The 26,594-nt window shown below is 45.9% G+C and overlaps 1 protein-coding gene across 1 annotated transcript in view; it reads right to left on the bottom strand.

The window, feature by feature from the left end:
- Positions 1-14,115, bottom strand: part of ATG12 (autophagy related 12) — a 56,999-nt gene extending 42,884 nt beyond the window's left edge. The window contains exon 1 of the mRNA XM_063437083.1: positions 13,923-14,115. Within this exon, the coding sequence (XP_063293153.1) occupies positions 13,923-14,064 (142 nt within the window). The 5' untranslated portion in view covers positions 14,065-14,115. The remainder of the gene's footprint in view (positions 1-13,922) is intronic.
- Positions 14,116-26,594: the final 12,479 nt, after the last annotated feature.

Genomic DNA, 26,594 nt, shown 5'->3' with positions numbered 1-26,594 from the left:
TGCATTCACACACACACACTGCACTCATACACACTCACAGCACTCATACACACACACTGCACTCATACGCAGCATTCATACACACACACACAGCATTCATACACACACACTGCACTCATACACACACACACACACTGCACTCATACACACACACTGCATTCATACACACAGCATTCTCATACACACACACTGCACTCATACACACACACTGCATTCATACACACACACTGCATTCATACACACACACTGCATTCATGCACACACACTGCATTCATGCACACACACTGCATTCATACACACACACTGCATTCATACACACACAGCATTCTCATACACACACACTGCACTCATACACACAACATTCATACACACACACAGCATTCATACACACACACAGCATTCATACACACACTGCACTCATACACACACTGCACTCATACACACACACACACACTGCACTCATACACACACACACACACTGCACTCATACACACACACACACACTGCACTCATACACACAGCATTCTCATACACACAGCATTCATACACACACACTGCACTCATACACAGCACTCATACACACACACTGCATTCATACACACACACTGCACTCATACACACACTGCACTCATACACACACACACTGCATTCATACACACACACACTGCACTCATACACACACACACTGCACTCATACACACACACACTGCACTCATACACACACACACTGCACTCATACACACACACACTGTACTCATACACACACACACTGCACTCATACACACACACTGCATTCATGCACACACACTGCATTCATGCACACACACTGCATTCATACACACACACTGCACTCATACACACAGCATTCATACACACACACTGCACTCATACACACAGCATTCATACACACAGCATTCATACACACAGCATTCATACACACACACTGCACTCATACACACACACTGCACTCATACACACAGCATTCTCATACACACACACACTGCATTCATACACACACACAGCATTCTCATACACATACACTGCACTCATACACACAACATTCATACACACACACTGCATTCATACACACACACTGCACTCATACACACACACTGCACTCATACACACACACTGCACTCATACACACACACTGCACTCATACACACACACTGCATTCATACACACACACACACACTGCATTCATACACACACACTGCACTCATACACACACACTGCACTCATACACACAGCATTCTCATACACACACACACTGCACTCATACACACAGCATTCATACACACACACTGCACTCATACACACAGCATTCATACACACACACTGAACTCATACACAGCACTCATACACACACACTGAACTCATACACACACACTGCACTCATACACAGCATTCTCATACACACACACTGCATTCATACACACACACACACTGCACTCATACACACACACACACTGCACTCATACACACACACTGCACTCACACACACATCATTCTCATACACACACACTGCACTCATACACACAACATTCATACACACACAGCATTCATACACACACACTGCACTCATACACACACTGCACTCATACACACAGCATTCTCATACACACACACACACACTGCACTCATACACACACTGCACTCATACACACAGCATTCTCATACACACACACACACTGCACTCATACACACAGCATTCATACACACACACTGCACTCATACACAGCACTCATACACACAGCATTCATACACACACACTGAACTCATACACAGCACTCATACACACAGCATTCATACACACACACTGAACTCATACACACACTGCACTCATACACAGCATTCTCATACACACACACTCACACACACACACACACACTGCACTCATACACACACACTGCACTCATACACACAGCATTCTCATATACACACACTGCATTCATATACACACTGCACTCATACACACACTGCACTCATACACACACTGCACTCATACACACACTGCATTCTCATACACACACACTGCATATAAATATTCAATTAATATAATTTTTTAAGGATCTAATTTTATTTAGAAATTTACTAGTAGCTGCTGCATTTCCCACCATAGTCTTATACTCGAGTCAATAAGTTTTCCCAGTTTTTTGGGGTAAAATTAGGGGCCTCGGCTTATATTCGGGTCGGCTTATACTCGAGTATATACGGTATGTCATCATTTTGAGCAAAACCATGCAGACATTGCCTTTTTTTAAGTGAAAGCTAAAGAAGTATCAGAAGAGTAAACAATTTATGAGCAAAAAATTTCAACATGCTAATGAAAAAGCCACAGAGGCTTCTTACGGAGTGAGTTACCGCATAGCACTTGCAGGAGAAACACGCACAATTGGGGAATCACTAATAAAACCATGTGCAAAAGAAATAGTGTCATGTATTTTAAGTGAGAAGTGGAGTAAAAAAATGGAAGCTGTGCCACTTTCCAACAACACAGTTTTGCACCGTATTCATGATCTTGCTGAGGACATCCATACTGAACTAATTTCTTGACTGTGTCAACGTGATGGGTACTCACTGCAATTAGACGAGTCTATTGAGTCAATGCCTTCTTATGGGGTCGGCCTTATGCGCTTGCGGCACATGTGCATTAGGTTCCTGCATTGGATTACGGCTTTTTTAACCTTTTTATCTGCCGGAGTGGGTGACCAAAGGAACTTTGTATTCCGAACACTAGAGATTTTCTTGAAGACTTTTTTTTTACCACCTTTCTGTTAAACATCAAATCATTTTCAAAAAGTCTAACACATATTATGATTCTCAAGGGCAGGCATTGGTCTGCAACTCTCTTTTTACAATAACAATAATTTACTCCAACATATTTAGCAGCACTGTACAATAGGTAAACTAGACAAAAATTAAAAGGCTTATACTAACCACCAAAACTATCCTGCTGCAATGGCTATAATTGTAGGAATATTGCAAGTGTCACGGAGGTAACATTTCTACTTCCCTCTATTATTTAGAACAGTAAACTCTTCCACAGCGTTTACTGAATGGGGAGCAATTAAAGGGAATCTCCAGTGCCAGGAAAACGATCCGTTTTCCTGGCACTGGAGGGTCCCTCTCCCTCCCACTGTCCAATCCCTGGTTACTGAAGGGGTAAAAACCCCTTCAGTCACTTACCTGAGGCAGCGGTGTGATGTAATTCCAGTAAAATACAAGTTTAGCAGGCTAAGATTGCCACAAGGCATATGTATGTATATGTGTTTGTAGTATCAGTTAGTTAATTACACGTAGCTAAGATACTGTTATCACTGTACTGACCAGGTGCAGGAATGTAAGAACTGGAATTACGCGTCCCTCTCCTTTGTATCAGATGAGCCACGTGGTTAGACCGGATGGATGAGTTTAGACTCTATTCATTAAATAGGTTAAGGGTATGTGTGGGTGTAGTTAATTGTGGGAGGAGCTACAGTGCTATATAAGGAATGTACTCTATGTATTCAGTACTCAGACTTTGCTGTATTTTGGTGACGCTAGTCCCTCTGAGTCCCGATCGGTGATCCAATAAAGAATCTCTTCCTTCCTGAAGAAACCTGTGTCCATCTCTCTGTGCTTGGCTTCCGTCAGTTTCTCCGGTATCATTTGGTGCATTGGCCGGGAAGCTCATCGTTCAACGGTAGCTGAGAGGCAGAGGCGTGAGACGGTCTATCTTTGCCCACGTTCTCTACGGCTGCACCCCTGAACTTCTGCGTGGACCTCCCTTCGTCTCGGCGCCACTGGTCTGTTGTCCAGGAGATCATCGGCCTCTACGTGAGAAGTGCTGGGGTGTCCCCGTCGATGAGTGTGAACTCAGGTTCAGGAACGAGGAGGTAAGACAACTGCTGTTTTAGACGGCAGGACCCACTAGGGGTATACCGATTGTGCGGTAGGCCCAAAGGGGTTTTGAATCTGTGTATCTGCCCCCTCTGTCGGAGGGAAGGAGCGAAGGCGCACCGCTCGATCGAACGCTCTTTAGTCAGACCGTTTGATTTGGTTAGTCAGGCGGGGTCCTGGTGTAAATAGCCCTAGCCGGACACCGGTGTCTTGTCTAGACTAGCGTTCTAGGGTGTATATTACGTTCGCTAGGTCGGAGGGACCGGGAGACTAAGCGGCGCCTGTGTAAATTCGGTTCGCTAGTTCTCATCCTATCTGGGCTAAGTGGGAAGGCGTGTAAATTTGGAACCCACTAGACTTTTGATAGTGCGACTAAGAGGCGCCTGTGTAAATTCGGTTCTCTAGCTCGCTATATATGTGGTGATTGGGCAGTGTGGCTAACCAAAACGGGTGTATATAGTTTTAGGTAGTCCATTCAAGGTACTGGCCAATAGTTTAGTTGGGAATTGTAAATGTGTTAACGATTGTTTTAGTAAAGTGTATATCTTGTTAGATAGCGCGAGCTCAGCCGTCTAGCGAGAGTGTTAATAGTGTGTTGCTGTATTATAGTGCACGGTACCATAACCCTGTATATTTACTGACATTATATAATAAGTACTAATCATTGTCGTCCATTGCATGTTTAACACCATAACCACTAATAATTGTATTGTGACCTTAACTTGTGCTTTGACCTATGCTAACCGTACTGTAACCGCTATTTGTAAAAGACGATGTTACTGGGGTGTGTTATAGACGGGTAATTCGTATATAGAGAATTATAGCGTGGGTGACTGTATAGTTACGCCAAAGGGCATAATATTGATTATATAGTGACTGGTGTAACAGCTGTGTGTGTACGGGAATTCCCTGAGTGTTTATTGTTATTGTGTACGTTTCACTTGGTAACCGTACCACGTGGTGCTGTTGCCAGAGGAAACGGGTGTGACTGTTGAATAGTACGCGTGTATAGTATTCGTTGTCGACGACGTTCCATTGTTAAGTATGGGTGCGTCGCAGTCAACGATTCCGGATCCCTTAGGATGTATGGTTAAGAATTTTAAAAAGGGATTCAAAGTTTGTGATTTTGGGGTAAAGATGTCTCCTGTACGTTTGGTCACTTTGTGTACTAGGGAGTGGCCTACTTTGGTTGCGGCATGGCCGCCACGTGGCAGTTTGGATCCAACTCTGGTACAGCGCTTACACGTGGCTGTATCGGGTAGGCCTGAACTTTACGGCCAGTTTCCTTATATTGACTGTTGGAGACAGGCCGTAAATGACTCGCCAAAATGGCTCCAGACATGCCACGAGGAGCAGTGTCGCCTCATGGTAGCTAGGACTTGCTCGTCCACTAGGACTGGTGTTAGGCCCATTTTGGACACGCCCCCTGAGTCCGAGATCCCTTTGCCGCCCCCTTACTTTCCGTTAAGAAGAAGTGACGCAAACGCAGGAAGTCCTGCACCCCTCCCCTCATTACCCTCATCCACTTCCGCTTCCTCCTCCAGTACAGGATCCACCCCCCCTCGTACTAAATCTCCCCTTCCGGAACCAGAATCCACCCCCATTAGAAACGAATATCCTGATTTGGCGCCACTTCAGACTTCCGGTCAAGCTTCATCTAGCTCGGCTCGAAGTGTTTTATTTACGACCTTTTCCCAAAACCGACCTCCCACATCCCCATACCCTATCTCTCCCCGACCGGAACCCATGACTGACGCCTCTCTACGTAGCCCCATCCAAACCCGACAGTTGACTGGTGCCCAACAATTAAAGCACTATCAGATGCCTCTTCGTCTGAATCCCGGGTCAGCTTATATCGATGCCGCAGGTCAAATGGCACACGCTGACCCAGTCTTCGTATATGTCCCATTTACCACAACCGATCTTTTAAACTGGAAGACCCATAATTCCTCGTATACTGAGAAACCACAAGCTATGACTGATCTGTTCACCTCAATAGTACAGACGCATAATCCGACATGGGCTGATTGCCAGCAGTTACTAATGACTTTATTTAACAATGAGGAAAGGACAAGAATAAATCAAGCAGCCATTAAAGCATTAGAGGATAGAGCCCGTGCTTTGAACCAAGCCAATCCAGCAGCATGGGCCGCGACACACTATCCCAACACCGATCCCGATTGGAACGTAAATGGTGCTGATATGGTTCAACTCAGAGCCTATAGAGACGCTATAATTGCTGGCATGAAAGCCGGAGGAAAGAAAGCCATTAACATGTCGAAGACAGTTGAGGTGATCCAGAAAAGCGATGAAGCGCCCAGTGTCTTTTATGACCGATTATTGGAGGCATACCGCTTGTATACCCCCTTTAATCCGGAAGACGCAGACAATTCCCGAATGGTTAACTCCGCCTTTGTCAGCCAAGCATACGGAGATATTAAGCGCAAGCTACAAAAGTTAGAAGGGTTTGCAGGTATGTCCATCACCCAACTAATGGAGGTAGCAAATAAGGTCTATATGAACAGGGATACAGAAAGTAAGAAAGAGGAAGAGCGCAAGATGCGTAAAAAGGCTGATATGCTAGCGGTAGCGATCGCAGGCGTAGATAAACGGGGCCCAGATAGAGGCAATAATAGATGGAGTAGGGAGCCTTTGAGTAGGGATCAATGCGCGTATTGCAAGGAAGAAGGGCATTGGAGGAACGAATGTCCGCAAAGAGAGCAGTACGAGAGAGACCAACCCAGGGCAGGCTACGGAAACTTTAGAGGTAGAGCGAGAGGTAGAGGAGGCCCCGGAGGGAGTAATGGTTATAGAGGGAGTAATGGGAACAGAGGAAGTGTTAGGGAAGACAGGTATATTCCAGCAGCGCAAAGGTCCCGCGATAGAGAAGGTAGGGACTTTGTAGGATTGGCTGACACTGTCATGGAGGACTATTGATACCGACCGGGCTCCATCCCCCTTGGTCGAGCGGAGCCTATGGTCGATGTATCAATAGGGGGGAAAAGGAGTGCGTTCATGATCGACACTGGTGCTGAACATTCAGTGGTGACTAATCTAGTTGCTCCTCCATCTGGAAGGACTATTACTGTGATAGGAGCAACTGGAAGAAGTGCTGAAAAACCGGTTCTTAAAAGTCGACTCTGTACATTGGGAGGCCACGTAGTAAAACACCAATTCCTTTATATGCCTGAATGTCCAGTCCAATTGCTGGGACGTGATATGCTATCAAAATTACAAGCGCAGATTACGTTCCTACCAAATGGAACAACATCCTTAAAGTTTAATGGACCTTCAGGTATTATGACTTTATCCGTACCAAAGGAAGAAGAGTGGCGACTTTATACAGTGTTGACTAGCCAAAACCCTAGGAGTGATGAGACATTGTTTAACATACCAGGAGTTTGGGCAGAGAACAACCCACCAGGACTGGCCCGCAATATTCCACCAATAAAAATTGAACTGAAACATGGGGTTTATCCAGTGAGCCTAAGACAATATCACATTCCGCAGAAGGCTAAGAAGAACATCCAATCCTATCTGGATAAGTTCATACGGTATGGTATCCTAAAATTCTGTACTTCCCCCTGGAACACCCCATTGCTGCCTGTTCAAAAGCCCGGTACAGATGAGTATCGACCTGTACAGGACTTAAGAGCAGTCAATGATGCGGTTGTTAGCATACATCCAGTTGTACCCAATCCATATAACCTGCTTGCTTTAATTCCGGGCGGGGCTACTTACTTCACAGTCTTAGATCTCAAAGATGCCTTCTTTTGCCTCCGAATTGCCGCAGAAAGCCAATGTATTTTCGCTTTCCAATGGGAGAACGCTGTAACGGGCTCAAAACGCCAAATGACTTGGACAAGACTGCCCCAAGGGTTTAAAAATTCACCTACCCTATTTGGTTCAGCTCTAAGTCAAGATCTACTGGATTTCGAGTCTATCCCAGGAGAATGTGTATTGTTACAATATGTAGATGACTTGTTGATAGCAGCAGTTACAAAAGAAAAATGTCAGCAAGCAACGCACGATCTACTACATATTCTCTGGAAGGCAGGATACAAGGTGTCCAGGAAGAAGGCTCAGTTGTGTTTGCCAACTGTCAAGTATCTGGGATTCCATATCTCTGAAGGTCAAAGGATTATGGGGCCAGAGAGAAAAGAAGCTGTCTGCCAAATACCAATACCCAAGAATAGAAGACAAGTGCGAGAATTCTTGGGGGCAGCAGGCTTCTGTAGGATATGGATTCCCAGCTATGCGATACTGGCAAAACCTCTGTACGCAGCCATCAAAGGTACAGAGCACGACCCCTTCTTATGGACCCAAGAACAGCAAACGGCATTTGAAGATGTGAAGAAGGCTTTGATGAGTGCCCCAGCATTAGGTCTACCTGATCACACACGACCATTCTACTTATATGTACACGAGCAAAGAAGAATGGCTGTGGGAGTATTGACACAGTACTTGGGATCATGGCAAAGACCTGTTGCCTACATGTCTAAGCAACTGGATGCAGTGGCCAGCGGACTTCCACCTTGTCTAAGAGCCGTAGCTGCAGCCGCCCTGCTAGTAGCTGAAGCCGATAAACTCACTCTGGGTCAAGAACTTTATGTACGAGTCCCACATGCAGTACAGACGTTGTTGGATTACAAAGGAAATCATTGGTTTAGTAACAGCCGTATGACCAAGTATCAAGCAATGTTGTGTGAAAACCCAAGAGTGCATTTAGAGACTGTAAACACCTTAAATCCAGCTACCCTTTTGCCGCAACCTACTGAAAGTCAACATGATTGTTTGGAAGTAATGGATGAAGTATTTTCAAGTAGACCAGATCTTCGTGATTTTCCCATCCAGAACCCCGATGTTCAATATTACACCGACGGCAGTAGTTATGTGAAAGAAGGGATCCGCTATACAGGATATGCAGTGACAACAATAGACAAGGTGATAGAAGCTCGGCCACTGGCGAAAGGAACATCAGCACAAAAGGCAGAATTAATAGCACTAACACGAGCGTTACAATTGGCTGAAGGTTTAAGAGTAAATATCTATACGGACTCTAAGTATGCGTTTTTAACCACTCATGCCCACGGAGCTTTGTATAAAGAAAGAGGACTACTGAATTCAGAAGGCAAAGAAATCAAGTACGCAGCTGAAATCCTACAACTATTGGAAGCAGTGTGGGAGCCGAAAGAAGTCGGTATCATACATTGTCGAGCGCATCTGAGAGGAGATGGTGATGTAACCAAGGGAAATCGGATGGCAGATAGTGCAGCTAAGCGTGCTGCTGAATCAGGAAGACAGGAGTATGTGGGGCATATAGCTGCTCTTATACCAACTCCACTGTCCCAATGGACTCCAGTTTATACAGCTCAAGAAGAGGAGTGGTTAAAGACTGAACCGGGAAAGTATTTGGAGAACAAGTGGTATCAGCTAGAAGATGGAAGAATAGTCATACCAGCATCACTAGCGGTAGAAATTGTCCAAAATTATCACAACGGGACACATTCTGGGAGAGACAGTACTGAAGAATCTCTCAGGAAACATTTCTACATACCAAGATTGTCCAACTTGACTCAGGCCATTGTACGCAGATGTGTAACGTGTGCTAAGAATAATGCAAGACAAGGACCAGTAAAGCCACCAGGAGTCCAGTTTATGGGGGGACTCCCCATGTCCGATCTACAAATAGACTTTACAGTAATGCCTAAATCGGGTGGACATCGTTACCTGTTGGTAATTGTGTGCACCTATTCAGGCTGGGTAGAAGCATGTCCTACTCGTACAGAGAAAGCAGGAGAAGTTGTAAGATTCCTGCTACGAGAAATAATACCCCGATATGGACTACCCTGTTCTATAGGATCGGACAATGGTCCAGCTTTTGTTCATCAGTGCCTACAACAACTGACTCATATGCTTGGTATAAAGTGGAGGCTTCATACTGCATATAGACCCCAGAGTTCTGGTAAGGTAGAGAGAATGAATAGAACTATAAAGAACCAGTTGGCTAAAATGTGTCAGGAAACCCAACTTAAGTGGAACGTTCTCTTACCCATAGCTTTATTGCGAATCCGCAGTACCCCTACCAGAAGGATGGGCCTCTCTCCTTTTGAAATCATGTATGGGCGACCACCTCCCGTACTTGGTAACTTAAGGGGGGACTTGAGTCAGTTGGGAGAAGGAATTACCCGGCAGCAGGTTGTAGAGTTGGGTAAGACTATGGAGGAGGTACAGAAATGGGTACAAGATAGATTACCTGTGAATATTTATCCCCCTGTTCATAGTTATCATCCAGGAGACCAAGTGTGGATTAAAGAGTGGAATAATGTACCGTTAGGGCCCAAGTGGAGAGGTCCTTATGTTGTTCTTTTGTCTACCCCTACAGCGATAAAAGTAGCCGAAGTAACTCCGTGGATACATCACTCCAGGGTTAAACCAGCAGCAGTCGATTCTTGGCAAATTACAGCAGATCCAGAGAATCCCTGCAAGATCCGGTTGAAACGCACTACTCAGTCGGAGTAACGAGGAATTATTGTGGATTACAAATTTTATTGTTACAGGTGTGAGTGAGAAGGCCATAATAAAGCCTGTCCGCTTACCAACACATAGTGTATAAGCCAGGAAAGTCTCGAAGGGACACCTGTGAAGACGAGCAGAACTCCATTCCCTGCAGCCCTCACATCCTGGAAGCTGAGGTTCCATCGCACGGACGAAGACTGAGGATGACGGCGAAAGATGTGCTTTTGATTGTGTTTATTTATATGTGTTTTTATATTCAGGAAGGTAGAGGTACCGACACTCCTAGCTGTGAGGTATGCATTAAGACTACGAGAACAGGTAACCATATTTCCCAAACCCTAATTTGGCATTCACAATACGAATGTAAAGGAGAGGTATCAAGATGTAGATACCTAAATATAGACTATAGTGTGTGCCATTTAGGAGTAGGAGAACCTAAGTGCTTCAGTCCAGAGTATCAACCTCGTACAATTTGGTTGACTCTCAGGAATGGAGATCCTCAGGGGACCCTAATTAATAAGACGGTGTTAGAATCCGTACATTCTTCGGGTGTTCTGCTATTTGATGCATGTAAGGCGATATCAAGTGGTAGAAAACCGTGGAATGTATGTGGGGATCTTAGATGGGAGAGGACGTATGGGTCTAATGATAAATATATTTGTCCCAGTAGTAAAAATAAATATGTGAGTCCTAGATGCCCAAATAAAGACTATAACTTTTGTCCATATTGGTCTTGTGTGGGGTGGGCGACTTGGGGACAGACAGTAGATAAAGACATGATAGTGACTAAGTTGCCGACTAGCCCTTATTGTAAGTCTATGGAATGCAACCCAGTCCATATACTTATTAATAACCCCGACAAGTTCCTAGATAAGTATGGAAATTTATTTGGGTTTCAGATATACGGGACGGGTTTAGATCCTGGGACATTATTGTTTATAGGAATAGAGACTGATACGGTATCCTCCCAGACTCATCAAGTATACCATTCCTTTTATGAAGAGATGAGTATAGATAATAAGATCCCCCATAACGCTAAAAACCTGTTCATTGACCTAGCTGAAAGTATTGCCGGTAGTCTTAATGTTACCAACTGCTATGTGTGTGGAGGTACTAACATGGGAGACCAATGGCCTTGGGAAGCAAAGGAGGTAATGTCCGGTTCTGAGGCAGTTGACCAACTAATATCTACACAAGCCGATTATCATTTGAGTGTTAGAGGTAAATCTGAGTGGAGATTAAAGACCTCCATCATAGGTTATGTTTGCATAGCAAGGAAAGGAATAATGTATAATACTTCTGTAGGAGAATTAACTTGTCTAGGGCAAAAAGCTTATGATGATGATACTAAAAATACAACTTGGTGGTCGGCTTCAAATGTCTCAGAACCATCTAACCCGTTTGCTAGATATGCCAGTTTAAAGGATGTGTGGTTTGATTTATCCATCACATCTACCTGGAGAGCCCCAGCAAATTTGTACTGGATCTGTGGTAAGAAAGCCTATTCGGAGTTGCCACAGGACTGGGAAGGGGCATGTGTGTTGGGTATGCTCAAACCATCCTTCTTCTTGTTACCGATTGAAACAGGTGAGACTTTAGGTGTTAAAGTGTATGATGTGAATCATAGGAAGAAAAGGGGACCCTTAGAGATAGGCACCTGGGAAGATAATGAATGGCCTCCCCAGCGTATCATAGATTATTATGGGCCAGCCACGTGGGCAGAAGATGGTACCTTTGGTTATAGAACCCCAATTTATATGCTCAACCGTATTATAAGATTACAGGCGGTGGTTGAGATTATTACTAATGAGACCTCACAAGCACTCAATCTTCTAGCGAAGCATAATACCAGGATGAGGACAGCAGTGTACCAAAATAGATTAGCCTTGGATTACCTTTTGGCAGTAGAGGGAGGTGTATGTGGGAAGTTTAACCTGAGCAATTGCTGTCTTCAAATAGATGACGAAGGGCAAGCAATAGCTGAGCTTACTAGCCATATGGTTAAACTAGTGCATGTGCCTACTCAGGTATGGAAAGGGTACAATCCAAGTAGTTGGTTTGGTAGCTGGTATGAGTGGTTTGGAGGGCTTAAGGCAGTGGTAGGTGGAGTCCTACTGATTTTACTGTTGTGTCTACTCCTACCGTGTCTTATACCCTTAGTAGTTAGGTCTGTGCAAAGCCTGATAGGAAGTATAGCAGAGAGGAAGGCTGCTGCACAGATAATGGCGATATATAAGTATAAGGCTCTAGATCAAGGAGAACCAATGCAGGAAGATGAGTGTTAAAAGATTCACATCATAAGATAAGTCTGGTCTGGTTCATGGTAACCTGAGGTATATGCAAACCAAGGTTAAGTGATGCCTCAAGTAATTGTGAAATATCAGAGGCATCAAAGGGGGGAATGTGATGTAATTCCAGTAAAATACAAGTTTAGCAGGCTAAGATTGCCACAAGGCATATGTATGTATATGTGTTTGTAGTATCAGTTAGTTAATTACACGTAGCTAAGATACTGTTATCACTGTACTGACCAGGTGCAGGAATGTAAGAACTGGAATTACGCGTCCCTCTCCTTTGTATCAGATGAGCCACGTGGTTAGACCGGATGGATGAGTTTAGACTCTATTCATTAAATAGGTTAAGGGTATGTGTGGGTGTAGTTAATTGTGGGAGGAGCTACAGTGCTATATAAGGAATGTACTCTATGTATTCAGTACTCAGACTTTGCTGTATTTTGGTGACGCTAGTCCCTCTGAGTCCCGATCGGTGATCCAATAAAGAATCTCTTCCTTCCTGAAGAAACCTGTGTCCATCTCTCTGTGCTTGGCTTCCGTCAGTTTCTCCGGTATCAGCGGCAATGTCCCTCATCGCTGTCTCCGCCTCCGCGACGCACCTCCGATCCATTGCGTCGGCCGGTGGGTGAGACTGATCTCGCCCACCGGCCGAGGGGACCTAATGCGCATGCGCGGCAATGCCGCACATGCACATTACGTCTCCCCATAGGAAAGCATTGAAAAATAATTTCAATGCTTTCTTATGGGGTTTTGAGCGACGCTGGAGGTCCTCACACAGCGTGAGGACGTCCAGCAACGCTCTAGCACAGGTTTCCTGTGCTAGAAAACAGGAAGTGACCTCTAGTGGCTGTCTAATAGACAGCCACTAGAGGTGGAGTTAACCCTGCAAGGTAATTATTGCAGTTTATGAAAAAACTGCAATAATTACACTTGAAGGGTTAAGAGTAGTGGGAGTTGGCACCCAGACCACTCCAATGAGCAGAAGTGGTCTGGGTGCCTAGAGTGTCCCTTTAATTGCCACTTCCATAGAAACGACAGTACCACTTACAGTTTTAAGCGTTTGAAACCAGCAAGTTTAAAGGACAAGCCAAATAAGCGAGGCTGCGGGTGGATAATCACACAATACAGTATTATAAAAGAAACAAGGTTATAGTGTTGTGTGTAGAGACTCTCTGCTCTAATCTTTCTTTTTGTAAAGTTCTATATTATTTTAAACTACTCGCTCACTTTTACGTTTACTTTCGCAAATCGCTTCCTCCGTCTGTGCAGACACTGTAGGCAAGTTCAGCTGTTCGGCCGTAGTAGATGAATTGTTATTGCCTGCTCCATCTGCATGTGGACTAAGTTGTTTTCCTATGTCTTCCTCCATGTTTGTAGTCCAATAACACTTCGGGGAGGGTAAAACGTCAGCAGCACAGCGACAGGAAATCGCGTCAACAGCCAGGCGCGATATCTCTGAAAAGAATTATGGGTAGTGTACATAATGTGTTATGGAAATTGAGAGTACTTGTGAATGTACGGCGTATACTGATATAAAAGGGATCAGTGGGAATTTGATAGAAAATCGGCACTTAGTTTTATGTGAACGCATACTGTGCGTTCGAATAGAAATCTGAATGGCTTGTAAAGAGCAATGGCAGACCGACCTGGCAATTTCTGTGTTTTTTGCTCGGCGGCTAATCAGTGCTATTCCTTTTAATCTGTTCCCGATTTCCAGTAACATGGACATTACTGGTCGGTCAGTCCAAGGGGATTATACATGAAGAGCAATTCTAGGTAGAATTTCTACCCATTAAAGCGGCACTGTAATCCGTCCTGAAAAAAAAAGAATATTTGATGAAGATAGAATCTTTATGAAATACGCATATTGACCGAGTGGAATTTTCACTGAAATTCTAACCCAATCGAGATACACAGGGACAAAGTAGGGACTACTTTGTCTCTGTATATTTCCTGCACCTGACATGTCTAGAAGTGTGGGTCCCCCAGCCATAACCAATGACAGCTGTAGGGAATTGACTTCTATCTATAGAGGATTGGGTTTGTTCCTCCTTTACCTTAATGCTGTAGTTCAGCTGTGACATCAGCTTCTGGTGCTGAATAGGACCCGCTGGAAGAAGATGGTGGTGCCTGTGAAGGACAGGTTCAGATAGGTAAACCTTTGCCTGCCCCCGCTTGCCACTGGACCCCCCAGCGGCATGTCACCGTCTGGGATCTTTGCTAATTCTGCAAAGTAACCAGGCAGTGATAGTACCGCTTTGACATTGAAGGCAATTGTCCAAGTTTTGAACCGAAACCTAGAATATAAACTATATATTTTTTCAACTGTTTACCTCGTTCGTTTTAAAAGCTCCTATATAATTTTGTTCAGGACAAATACGACTTTCATTTTACATCAAATACTTATAGATGAAAAATTTAATATCAATAAAATCTAAATAAGTGTGAGAAATTAAGAAATTACGCTTTTTTCCCCAAGTTCTGCATATCTGTGAATGTCATACTACCGCTAGCTTTTACTGCAATAAAACGCATTTGTGTTCTGTGATCAGGGCCGTCTTTAATATTGATTGGACCCTGGGCAAAGCATTTGCCTGGGCCCCCTGGTACCCTCTCCCCAGGTGTGCAATCCCGTCCTCCACCCCAACGCAGTGGCAGTCCTAATGTAGAGAGGTGCAAGAATTTTTTTGAGCCTCCCTATCGCACAGGTGATTAAAAGGTAGTTCCCCATCTGTTGTGCAACTCCAGCAATGCATTGACAGCTGGGGCTCTACCATTTACCCATGTTTGAAGGTTTGTATTTAGCACTAAGCTGTTTTTATGTGTTTGAATGTAAACAGGTTTTTGTATGGAATGTATGTGGTGTTGGCGTACTTGCATGCATGTATTTATGTGTAGTGTTTGGTTTTTGAATGCAGGGGTGTGTTTACATATAATTTTGGTGTGTGTTTGTACGTAGTGTTGGAGTTTGAATGCAGGGGTGTATTTGTATGTAGTGTTTGTATATGTGCATACATCTCCGCATTCACACACTCACACACATAGATATTTATACACACACACACACACACTGAAAAACATGCAGACACACCGATATACACACTGGCACACATGTAGATATACAGACACATATACACACATGCAGATACACAGACACACACAAAGACAGCATACAGATACACACTGATACACATACAGACACACAGATATACAGACACATATAGACAGACAAACTGACACATACATACTGACATATGGATACCGACACATACACTGACAGACATGCTGACACACACACAGACACATACTGAGACATACTGACATACATTCACAGACACACACACAGACCTACTGACAGACACACAGACAGACATAGTGGCACACACACACAGACATACTAATACCCAGGCAGACATACTGGCACACTGACACACACACAGACAGACCTACTGACAGACACACACACACAGACCTACTGACAGGCACACAGACAAACTGACACACATACACATACCTACTGACACACACAGACCTATTGACAGACACAAACACAGACCTAGTGACAGACACACACACAGACCTAGTGACAGACACACACACACACACAGACCTAGTGACAGACAGAAACACAGACCTAGTGACAGACAGAAACACAGACCTAGTGACAGACAGAAACACAGACCTAGTGACAGACAAAAACACACACCTAGTGACAGACAAGACACACACACACACAGACTGACACACACACACCTATTGACAGACACAAACACAGACCTAGTGACAGACAGACTGACACACACACAGACAGACTGACACACACTGACACACACAGTCCTACTGACAGACATAAACACACACATACTGATGGGCAAACTGTAAATACACATGTAAAGCCCCCCTCCAGTTTCCTACCTTCCCTGGGGTTCAGTGTGCTGCCTTGGGTGGTTGGGAGTTGGGGACTGGCTCTCTTTGCTCAGTCCCCCTCCTCGCTGCCTCCTGGCTCAGCCTCCCTCCCGCGCGGGTCATCATCTCTGAGGGAGGAAGTGACTCCCGGACGTCACTTCCTCCCAGGCTGCCGTAAAGCAGGAGGCCCGGTCGTGCTGTTAAATGGCCACAGCATCCGACCGGGCCCGTGCTGAAAAGTGCTCACCGGGTGGCCCTAAGTGTATTGGCCACCCGGTGAGCACCCTTAGAGTATGGGCCCCGTTGCAGCCGCAATACAAGCACCGCGGGCCCCTGGGTAGGGAGGGAATTTTTCTTATGCAGGCTATGGGCGGCGGGGCCACGGGGCAGCTGCTTTGGGCCCCCCAGGAGTAACTGGGCCCGGGGCAGCTGCGTTAAAGACGGCCCTGTCTGTGATGTCCCATGAGTACAAAGATGCCCAAAATGTACAGATTTGCAGGATTTTTGGAAGTTCCAGGGCCAGGTATGACCTGTAGTTTTCATTAACCCCTTCCTGGCGTGCTATGCTAAAAGGATAGATTTGACACCCTTAGCCAAGATACTTACCCTCTGCACCAATTACAGTCAGGGGACCTGCCTCCCAATCCATACAGTCCACCCACACAAATCAAGCTAATCCAAGTAATTTGATTGTGGTGACACTGCATGGTGTGGTGAAAACTCGGTTGTAAGGCAGATCCCCCAATATATAAGTAAAGAGAAACTATAGTGCCAGGAAAATGAAGTTGTTTTCCTGCCCCTATAGCTACCTATAGGGTTCCCTCTCTTAAACCCCTTCTGTCCCCTGATTCCAGCGTTGATGTCCCTTGCAACTGCCTACAAGCTTCCTGGTACACCCACAATCTTAGTACAGACAAACTCTTTGGTACACACACAAACTTTGGTACAGACAAACTCTCTGACAAACACATATGCTTACTACAGACAAGCTTACTGACACACATGCTCACTGACAAACACATGCTCACTACTAACAAGATTACTGACATAAGCCTACTACACACAAGCTCACTGACACACATGCTCCCTACAGGAAAGCTCACTGGCACACACATGCTCACTGACACACACATGCTCACTACAGACAAGCTCACTGACACACACATGCTCACTGCAGACTCACTCACTAGCAGGCACATACACACACAAGCTCACTCTCAGTCATGTGTTGCTGAGTAAACCTACCTGGCACTGAATGCTCTGGGAGCACTGGAAGGTAAAGTTCCCACTTTTCAGCTTCTTCCTGTCGACGAGGTCAGCTGCTTAAAGGGACACTATAGTCACCTGAACAACTTCAGCTTAATGAGGTTGTTCAGGTGAGAACTATAGCTCCCTGCAGCCTTTCTCATGTAAACACTGTATTTTGTCAGAAAATACAGTGTTTACATTGAAAGCTTCACTCTGAAAGGTTCACTCTGAGTTGCAGTCACTCAGAGTGAACCAGAGGGACTTCGGAGTTGATGGAGGTATAATATGCCTCCATCCACTCAGATCTGCTGTCAGCAGAGCACAGGGCAGCAATGTGCACAGCATCCTGTGATTCAGTATCTCCTCCCTCTGCATGCAGACACTGAACTTTCCTCACAGAGATTCATTGATTTAATTCATCTCTATGAGGAGATGCTGATTGGCCAGGGCTGTGTTTGAATCATGTTGGTTCTGCCGCTGATCTGCCTCTTTGTCAGTCTCAGCCAATCCTATGGGGAAGCACTGTGATTTGATCGGGCTACCACATGTCAGCAGACTGCTTTTTTCTGAGTCTAACAGCATGCAGATTTACAGCTTCAGGCTTGAATACAGTAAGATTTTTACTATATTTATGGAGGCATATGGGGCCCAGGGGGACTAGATGGGGGTGTTAACACTTTAGGGCCAGGTATACATGTTTGTGTTCCTGACCCTTTAGTGATCCTTTAAGTCTGGGGACTAAGCTTGAGGACAGGGGTGAAACTTGAATGCAGAGAAGAGCAGAAGAGACACAGAAAGCTCCCTCCCTACAGTGCTCCCTCCGTGTGACATTGTAACACTGTTATCTGACATAAATCTCTGAATCACACCGCACACCCTGCAGTTTGCCTGGCCCTGGTTGTAGTTGCAAAACATCTGGGGGGCCAGAGTTTGGGGAATCCTGCTTTACAGCATTAAAAATAACCTCTCAAGACCTATATTGTACAAACTTGTCTTATGCCTTCCATGTACTGACAAAATTTATATTTTCATCTACAGGGCACTACAACTCCCACCGGAAGCTTGGCTCCGACTGTCTCTCTATCATGGTAGTATTACAAAGCTGGTGATAAAACCTGATGGTGATGTGTCACTGAAGATGCTTGGTGATGCTGGCTTTATGCCCCCGGGGAAACTCACGGGAGCTTAGCTCTGAGCTGGATGTCCTCCTAGAGACCTCTGTGTTGGACACACAAGTTACCATGACTCCCTTACCTTTCTGTTTAATAGACACTCTCCAGTTGAAGCAGTCTTTCAATGCATATATTGCACACAGCATGGGTGGACCAAATGATAGTATAATTTTTTTCTCATCATTGCACTAAGATGAAGGTTCTAGTTTCTGAATACGCAGCACCATGTTCTGAGTTACAATGCCTTGTGTTCACCAAATGGCTTTACAACTCAAGCTTGGCACCTCCTATTGCTCACCTGTACGACATTGCAGACCCTGTAGCTATAGCTTGTCTGCCTAGTCCAAATGGCTTCTTGCAAAACAAAGTACAGTTGAAAGAAGTTACCTGGCTTGGTTAGTGTAAATACTGTATCTTAAATATAAGGGGCAGTTATAATAAAACAATGTAACAAGCCATTTGTATGTTGACAGGACTGCTTAAAGGACCACTCTAGGCACCCAGACCACTTCAGCTTAATGAAGTGGTCTGGGTGCCAGGTCCAGCTAGGGTTAACTAATTGTTTTATAAACATAGCAGTTTCAGAGAAACTGCTATGTTTATCAATTAGTTAAGCCTTCCCCCTAATTCTCTAGTGGCTGTCTCACTGACAGCCGCTAGAGGCGCTTGCGTGATTCTCACTGTGAAAATCACAGTGAGAGCACGTCAGCGTCCATAGGAAAGCATTATGAATGCTTTCCTATGTGACCGGCTGAATGCGCGCGCAGCTCTTGCCGCGCGTGCGCATTCAGCCGACGGGGAGGAACGGAGGCGGAGAGGAGGAGGAGAGCTCCCCGCCCAGCGCTGGAAAAAGGTAAGTTTTTACCCCTTTCCATAGCCGGGGGGGAGTGGGTCCCTGAGGGTGGGGGCACCCTCAGGGCACTCTAGTGCCAGGAAAACGAGTATGCTTTCCTGGCACTAGAGTGGTCCTTTAATTAAAAGCAAATAAAATGACTTCCTACTTATTTTCATTATTGTATTGGTGGCTTCTGGCTTCACACTTCTCATAGGTACTAGATGTTCTGAGAGCTCCATATGTTCAGAACTTGAACTAAAAGTTCATCCTTCATTGTATGTGGGTCGTGTGGACTTGCCACACAAAGGGAGTATCTGATCTTGTTTGTGTTTGGCAGATACCTTGTGGGACCACTGCGGCTACTCTTCCCACCAGAACTGTATTAACCTTAAGACTTCCACCTAGGGTTTGGACATGGGCTGGTAGGGACCTGTTTGGTCCTGGAACTCTTTCTCCCTGACTTCTTGAACCAGGAGTACATCACCTGGCTGAGCCCCCTCACTTCATTGAGGGAGCATTTGTGGTCTGCACCTCCTTCAGCTACTTAAGAGCTCCCTAGTGCTCTTGGTCATTGATGGAGCACTGGAAGCTGTTAAAGTGGTCTGCATCTGATATTGGTGCCGAACACAATACTAAACCACCAGGGATCCAGCTTGCTTTCCACTAGACAATGTGAGGATATTTATATGGTGATGATCTTAACATTATAAACATTATCAAATTGATATATTGGCACTGTTCCCCTTAATTTAATGCTAAGAGCTACTCACTATTTTAACGCTTATAGACCCTGGAGTACACTTTATTGGAGGATTTGTATTTCATACATTACAAACCAACTATAAAAATTTAGTTTATTGTGACAATGTAACATGCATGACAATCAGTGAATATTTAGATATAACAAATATACAATACAGCAGTTTACCAGTTTTCAGATAGTTCAATAGCAGTGGCGTCGCTGGGGGGGGGGGGCAGAGGGGGCCATGGCCCCCCCACGTCATGCTGTGCCCCCCTTGGGCCCCCCCAAATGCCAGCAATCTGCTGGCCATGTGTTTAGATTCTATTCCTTCAGGCTGTAACAGTCTGTGACAGCCCGATGGAATGCAGGAGAGAGCACTGACAGGATCCTCAGCACAGGCCCCACCCCCAAACAAAGCCCCGCCGCCGTTAAGCAGCAGCCCATGCTGCTGCTGCTGCAAAGGCCAGAAGATGGCTGACCCACAGCAACAGGTAGGCTTGGGGGATGTTTGTGTGTGTGTGTATGGACTCAGCAGCATCTCCTCAGAGCAGCAGGGAGTGTGACAAACTGCCTTTTAGCATTGGAGAGGACTGATCGCTTGCCTCCTGCCCTGCGACTATGGCCCTGGAAGGTATTGCCATTTGAGACTTGTATTTGGGCACAATGGATGTTTGTATGCTGTTCCTGGCCCTTCGAATGCAGTCATGGCAGCGGCCATTTTAATCCAGTTGAACGTGGTGAGCTGTACCTTCGACATTGCGGCTAGAGACTAAGTCCCGTCCGAAGATTCAAACATATGTTCGAACGGGACTTTGTCATTTCTGGGTGTAAAACAGACCTCTGGTAGACAATATAACACCACGGAAACAACCCCGGTTTCACTTCGACAAAAGTCGAAGTGAGTTCGACGATTCGAACGCCGCCTTCGGATGGGACATATAACTTTTCAGGGCAGAAATAGACCGACCGCACAGCCTGAAACTGTGGAACTGTTTTGGGCATGAAAATGTGCTTGCGGTCGGTCATAAAGGACTTCCAGCTAACTCTTCTTTTATGAAGATTGAATGTATAGTTTTAAAGTTATAAAAATGTATGTTTAAATTGCACGTTATAATTGGGTTACCTCTCAGGCTAAGGGGAGGGAATCTGTGGGAGGTAACCATTGTGTGAGTGGGTAATGTTTAATTGGATGTGGGCGTCTCCCTTGCAGGGGAGAATTGCATAAAAGCAGAGTGTGTGTCATTAAACCAGAGTTCTTCTTGACCCTCAATACGTAGCCTTGTCTCGTTATTGGAGGGAACTGCTATATCACACTGGGGATTGCTATGCTCTGCATACTCCCTTGAGCTTTTATCACTTAGCTCTTGTTCCTGATACCCTCTCCTGGAATGCTGGAGGCTCATTCCAGGGTGGACGGAAGACGGCGCGGCTCCAGTTAAGCTACGGCGGTTGTGGAGTCTGCGGTGGTTGTGGTGTCCAGTGCAGTGCATGTCCTCGGCGCAAGCTAGGAAGCGTCCATCAACGGAAGGTGTCCGTTACAGGGAGCACTGATTGTCCCAATTTATTATACACACAACCCTGTATTATACAGAGAGCACTGACTGTCCAGGGATATTATACACAGACAGTAATTGATAGCTGTGCATGCAAAATGTCCTTGGAATTTTTTTTCAAATGTTGGCAATAGTGTTGTCGCGAACCCGAAATTTTCGGTTCGCGAACGGCGAACGCAAACTTCCTCAAATGTTCGCGAACCGCGCGAACCGCCATTGACTTCAATGGGCAGGCGAAAACCAACAGGGACTCTTTCTGGCCACAAAAGTGATGGAAACGTTGTTTCAAGGGGACTAACACCTGGACTGTGGCATGCCGGAGGGGGATCCATGGCAAAACTCCCATGGAAAATTACACAGTTGATGCAGAGTTTTAATCCATAAAGGGCAGAAATCACCTAACATTCCTAAATCACAATGGATATGGATTGACACCTGTCCTCATAGACCCTGATGCACATGGACACAGAGCAGAATAGGGACTGTTCCCCCTACATAGGGTCACTTGGCAGGTATGGCGTGGTCGTGGGAGGAGGAGGAGGATGACTTTCACCTCTTCCCCTGTTAGATTCCCGTTGTGCTGTGACATCACCCTTATACGCTGTGTAAACCATACTTTTTAATTTATTTTGCAAATGCTGCATCCTTTCCGACTTGAAATTCGGTAACATTTCCGCCACTGTCTGCTTATACCGGGGGTCTAGTAGCGTGGACACCCAGAACAGGTCGTTCTCCTTCAGCCTTTTTATACAAGGGTCCCTCAACAGGCACGACAGCATGAAAGACCCCATTTGCACAAGGTTGGATGCCGAGCTACTCATTTCCCGTTCCTCCTCCTCACACAGAGCAGAATAGAGACTGTTCCCCCTACATAGGGTCACTTGGCAGGTATGGATTGACACCTGTCCTCAAAGCCCCTGATACACACTGACACAGAGCAGAATAGGGACTGTTCCTCCTACATAGGGTCACTTGGCAGATATGGATTGACACCTTCCTCAGGGACCCTGATACACACTGACACAGAGCAGAATAGGGACTGTTCCCCCTACATAGGGTCACTTGGCAGATAGGGATTGACACCTGTCCTCAAAACCCCTGATACACACTGACACAGGGCAGAATAGGGACTGTTCCTCCTACATAGGGTCACTTGGCAGATATGGATTGACACCTATCCTAAGGATCCCTGATACACACTGACACAGAGCAGAATAGAGACCGGGGGTCTAGTAGCGTGGACACCCAGCACAGGTTGTTCTCCTTCAGCCTTTTTATACGAGGGTCCCTCAACAGGCACGACAGCATGAAAGACCCCATTTGCACAAGGTTGGATGCCGAGGTACTCATTTCCCGTTCCTCCTCCTCACACAGAGCAGAATAGAGACTGTTCCCCCTACATAGGGTCACTTGGCAGGTATGGATTGACACCTGTCCTCAAAGCCCCTGATACACACTGACACAGAGCAGAATAGGGACTGTTCCCGCTACATAGGGTCACTTGGCAGATATGGATTGACACCTGTCCTCAAAACCCCTGATACACCCTGACACAGAGCAGAATAGAGACTGTTTCCCGTCCTTAGAGACCATGATACACACTGACACAGAGCAGAATAGAGACCGGGGGTCTAGTAGCGTGGACACCCAGCACAGGTCGTTCTCCTTCAGCCTTTTTATACGAGGATCCCTCAACAGGCACGACAGCATGATAGACCCCATTTGCACAAGGTTGGATGCCGAGCTACTCATTTCCCGTTCCTCTTTCTCACACAGAGCAGAATAGGGACTGTTCCCCCTACATAGGGTCACTTGGCAGATATGGATTGACACCTGTCCTCAAAACCCCTGATACACACTGACACAGAGCAGAATAGAGACTGTTCCCCGTCCTCATAGACCATGATACACACTGACACAGAGCAGAATAGAGACCGGGGGTCTAGTAGCGTGGACACCCAGCACAGGTCGTTCTCCTTCAGCCTTTTTATACGAGGGTCCCTCAACAGGCACGACAGCATGAAAGACCCCATTTGCACAAGGTTGGATGCCGAGCTACTCATTTCCCGTTCCTCTTTCTCACACAGAGCAGAATAGGGACTGTTCCCCCTACATAGGGTCACTTGGCAGATATGGATTGACACCTGTCCTCAAAGCCCCTGATACACACTGACACAGAGCAGAATAGAGACTGTTACCCCTACATAGGGTCACTTGGCAGATATGGATTGACTTCTGTCCTCAAAACCCATGATACACACTGACACAGAGCAGAATAGGGACTGTTCCCCCTACATAGGGTCACTTGGCAGATATGGATTGACACCTGTCCTCAAAACCCCTGATACACACTGACACAGAGCAGAATAGAGACTGTTCCCCACCTACTGAGACCATGATACACACTGACACAGAGCAGAATAGAGACTGTTCCCCCTACATAGGGTCACTTGGCAGGTATGGATTAACACCTGTCCTCAGGGACCCTGATACACACTGGGGGGAGCTACTGTCCTCCCCAACCCCTGCGCGGTGGGTGGGGGCCATAAATCACAATTGGGGGACCTACTGTCCTCCCCCCTCGACCCCCATCCCTGCGCGGTGGGTGGGGGGCATAAATCACAATGGGGGGGACCTACTGATAGGAGTGGAGTATTGTTCATATCAGTTTAATACCGTCTCCTATCAGTGGACGTGTATATGGCAGCCATTTTAGGAACCGCACACCTGGGACCCGAGCAAGGTCACCTCGTTCAAGCTGCTCTGGTTCCTTGATGAGCCAACTGCCCGCGAGTTAACATGTCCCGTGGAGAAGCACTCTGTCCTGTAAAGCCTCACCACAAAAAATTTAAATAAATAACAGCACTCGGAGTGGTGAGTTTAGTAAATGTTCATATCAGTTTAATACCTTCCGCGTCTCCTATCAGTGGACGTGTATATGGCAGCCATTTTAGGAACCGCACACCTGGGACCCGAGCAAGGTCACCTCGTTCAAGCTGCTCTGGTTCCTTGATGAGCCAGCTGCCCGCGAGTTAACATGTCCCGTGGAGAAGCACTCTGTCCTGTAAAGCCTCACCACAAAAAAATTAAATAAATAACAGCACTCGGAGTGGTGAGTTTAGTAAATGTTCATATCAGTTTAATACCTTCCGCGTCTCCTATCAGTGGACGTGTATATGGCAGCCATTTTAGGAACCGCACACCTGGGACCCGAGCAAGGTCACCTCGTTCAACAGGCGACATGATTTGGCCCTGTAAAACTATCCTGGATATTCTCTACAATTTCTATGGATATGGCAGTGATTTCTGTAACAGGGAGATGGAAGAAGATGCTTGGTCGGTCCTCTTACTTGAAATTTGGGGCACTGCGCGGGCAAGCTAATGTGCCACCAGATAGGAGTGGTGAGTTTAGTATTGTTCTGATCAATTTAATACCTTCCGCGTCTCCTATCAGTGGACGTGTATATGGCAGCGATTTTTAATTGTGGAATCACCTCCCCTTTTTAGGCCAAGGTTGGAAGATGCTTAGACCACTGGTATATTGGTGCCATCTTGGAGGATTTTTTTTGGTTTGGTTTTTGAAGCCACAGTGCTGCACCAGTGGGCCTAAAAATTAGGCATGTACACATGCCTGAAAAATTTGGTATTGTTGCAGCCGCTGCTGTAGCAGCGGCCAGAAAAATTAATGTTTGTTTCACAGGCAGAAAGTGCCCTAAAACATGGCGGCTTGAACCCTAGTTGGTGGCAGATATGTCACGCAAGTCAAACGTCATTCAGAGCTAAAATACAGCAGCGTGTGGACCATTTTTAGCCCAAGGCAGCTCATCTCATCAGGCCTTTTTTAATCGAATGTATCGCCCAGTGTCAGTCCCTTCGGGATCCATCCCTCATTCATCTTAATAAAGGTGAGGTAATCTAGACTTTTTTGACCTAGGCGACTTCTCTTCTCAGTGACAATACCTCCTGCTGCACTGAAGGTCCTTTCTGACAGGACACTTGAAGCGGGGCAGGCCAGAAGTTCTATCGCAAATTGGGATAGCTCAGGCCACAGGTCAAGCCTGCACACCCAGTAGTCAAGGGGTTCATCGCTCCTCAGAGTGTCGATATCTGCAGTTAAGGCGAGGTAGTCTGCTACCTGTCGGTCGAGTCGCTCTCTGAGGGTGGATCCCGAAGGGCTGTGGCGATGCGTAGGACTTAAAAAGGTCCGCATGTCCTCCATTAACAACACGTCTTTAAAGCGTCCTGTCCTTGCCGGCGTGGTCATGGGAGGAGGAGGATGACCTCCACCTCTCCCCCTGTTAGATTCCCGTTAGAACACTGTGTGCCAGACATGCCATGACTTCCTTTTGCACAATCGAGTACAGGTTGGGGATTGCCTTTTGTGAAAAGAAATTCCGGCCGGGTACCTTCCACTGCAGTGTCCCAATAGCTACAAATTTTTTG

This window comes from Pelobates fuscus, chromosome 11 (genome assembly GCF_036172605.1).
Source record: "Pelobates fuscus isolate aPelFus1 chromosome 11, aPelFus1.pri, whole genome shotgun sequence".
NCBI lineage: Eukaryota > Metazoa > Chordata > Amphibia > Anura > Pelobatidae > Pelobates > Pelobates fuscus.
The sequence above is the reverse complement of the archived record's forward strand: the minus strand, read 5'-3'. Positions and strand labels throughout refer to the sequence as shown.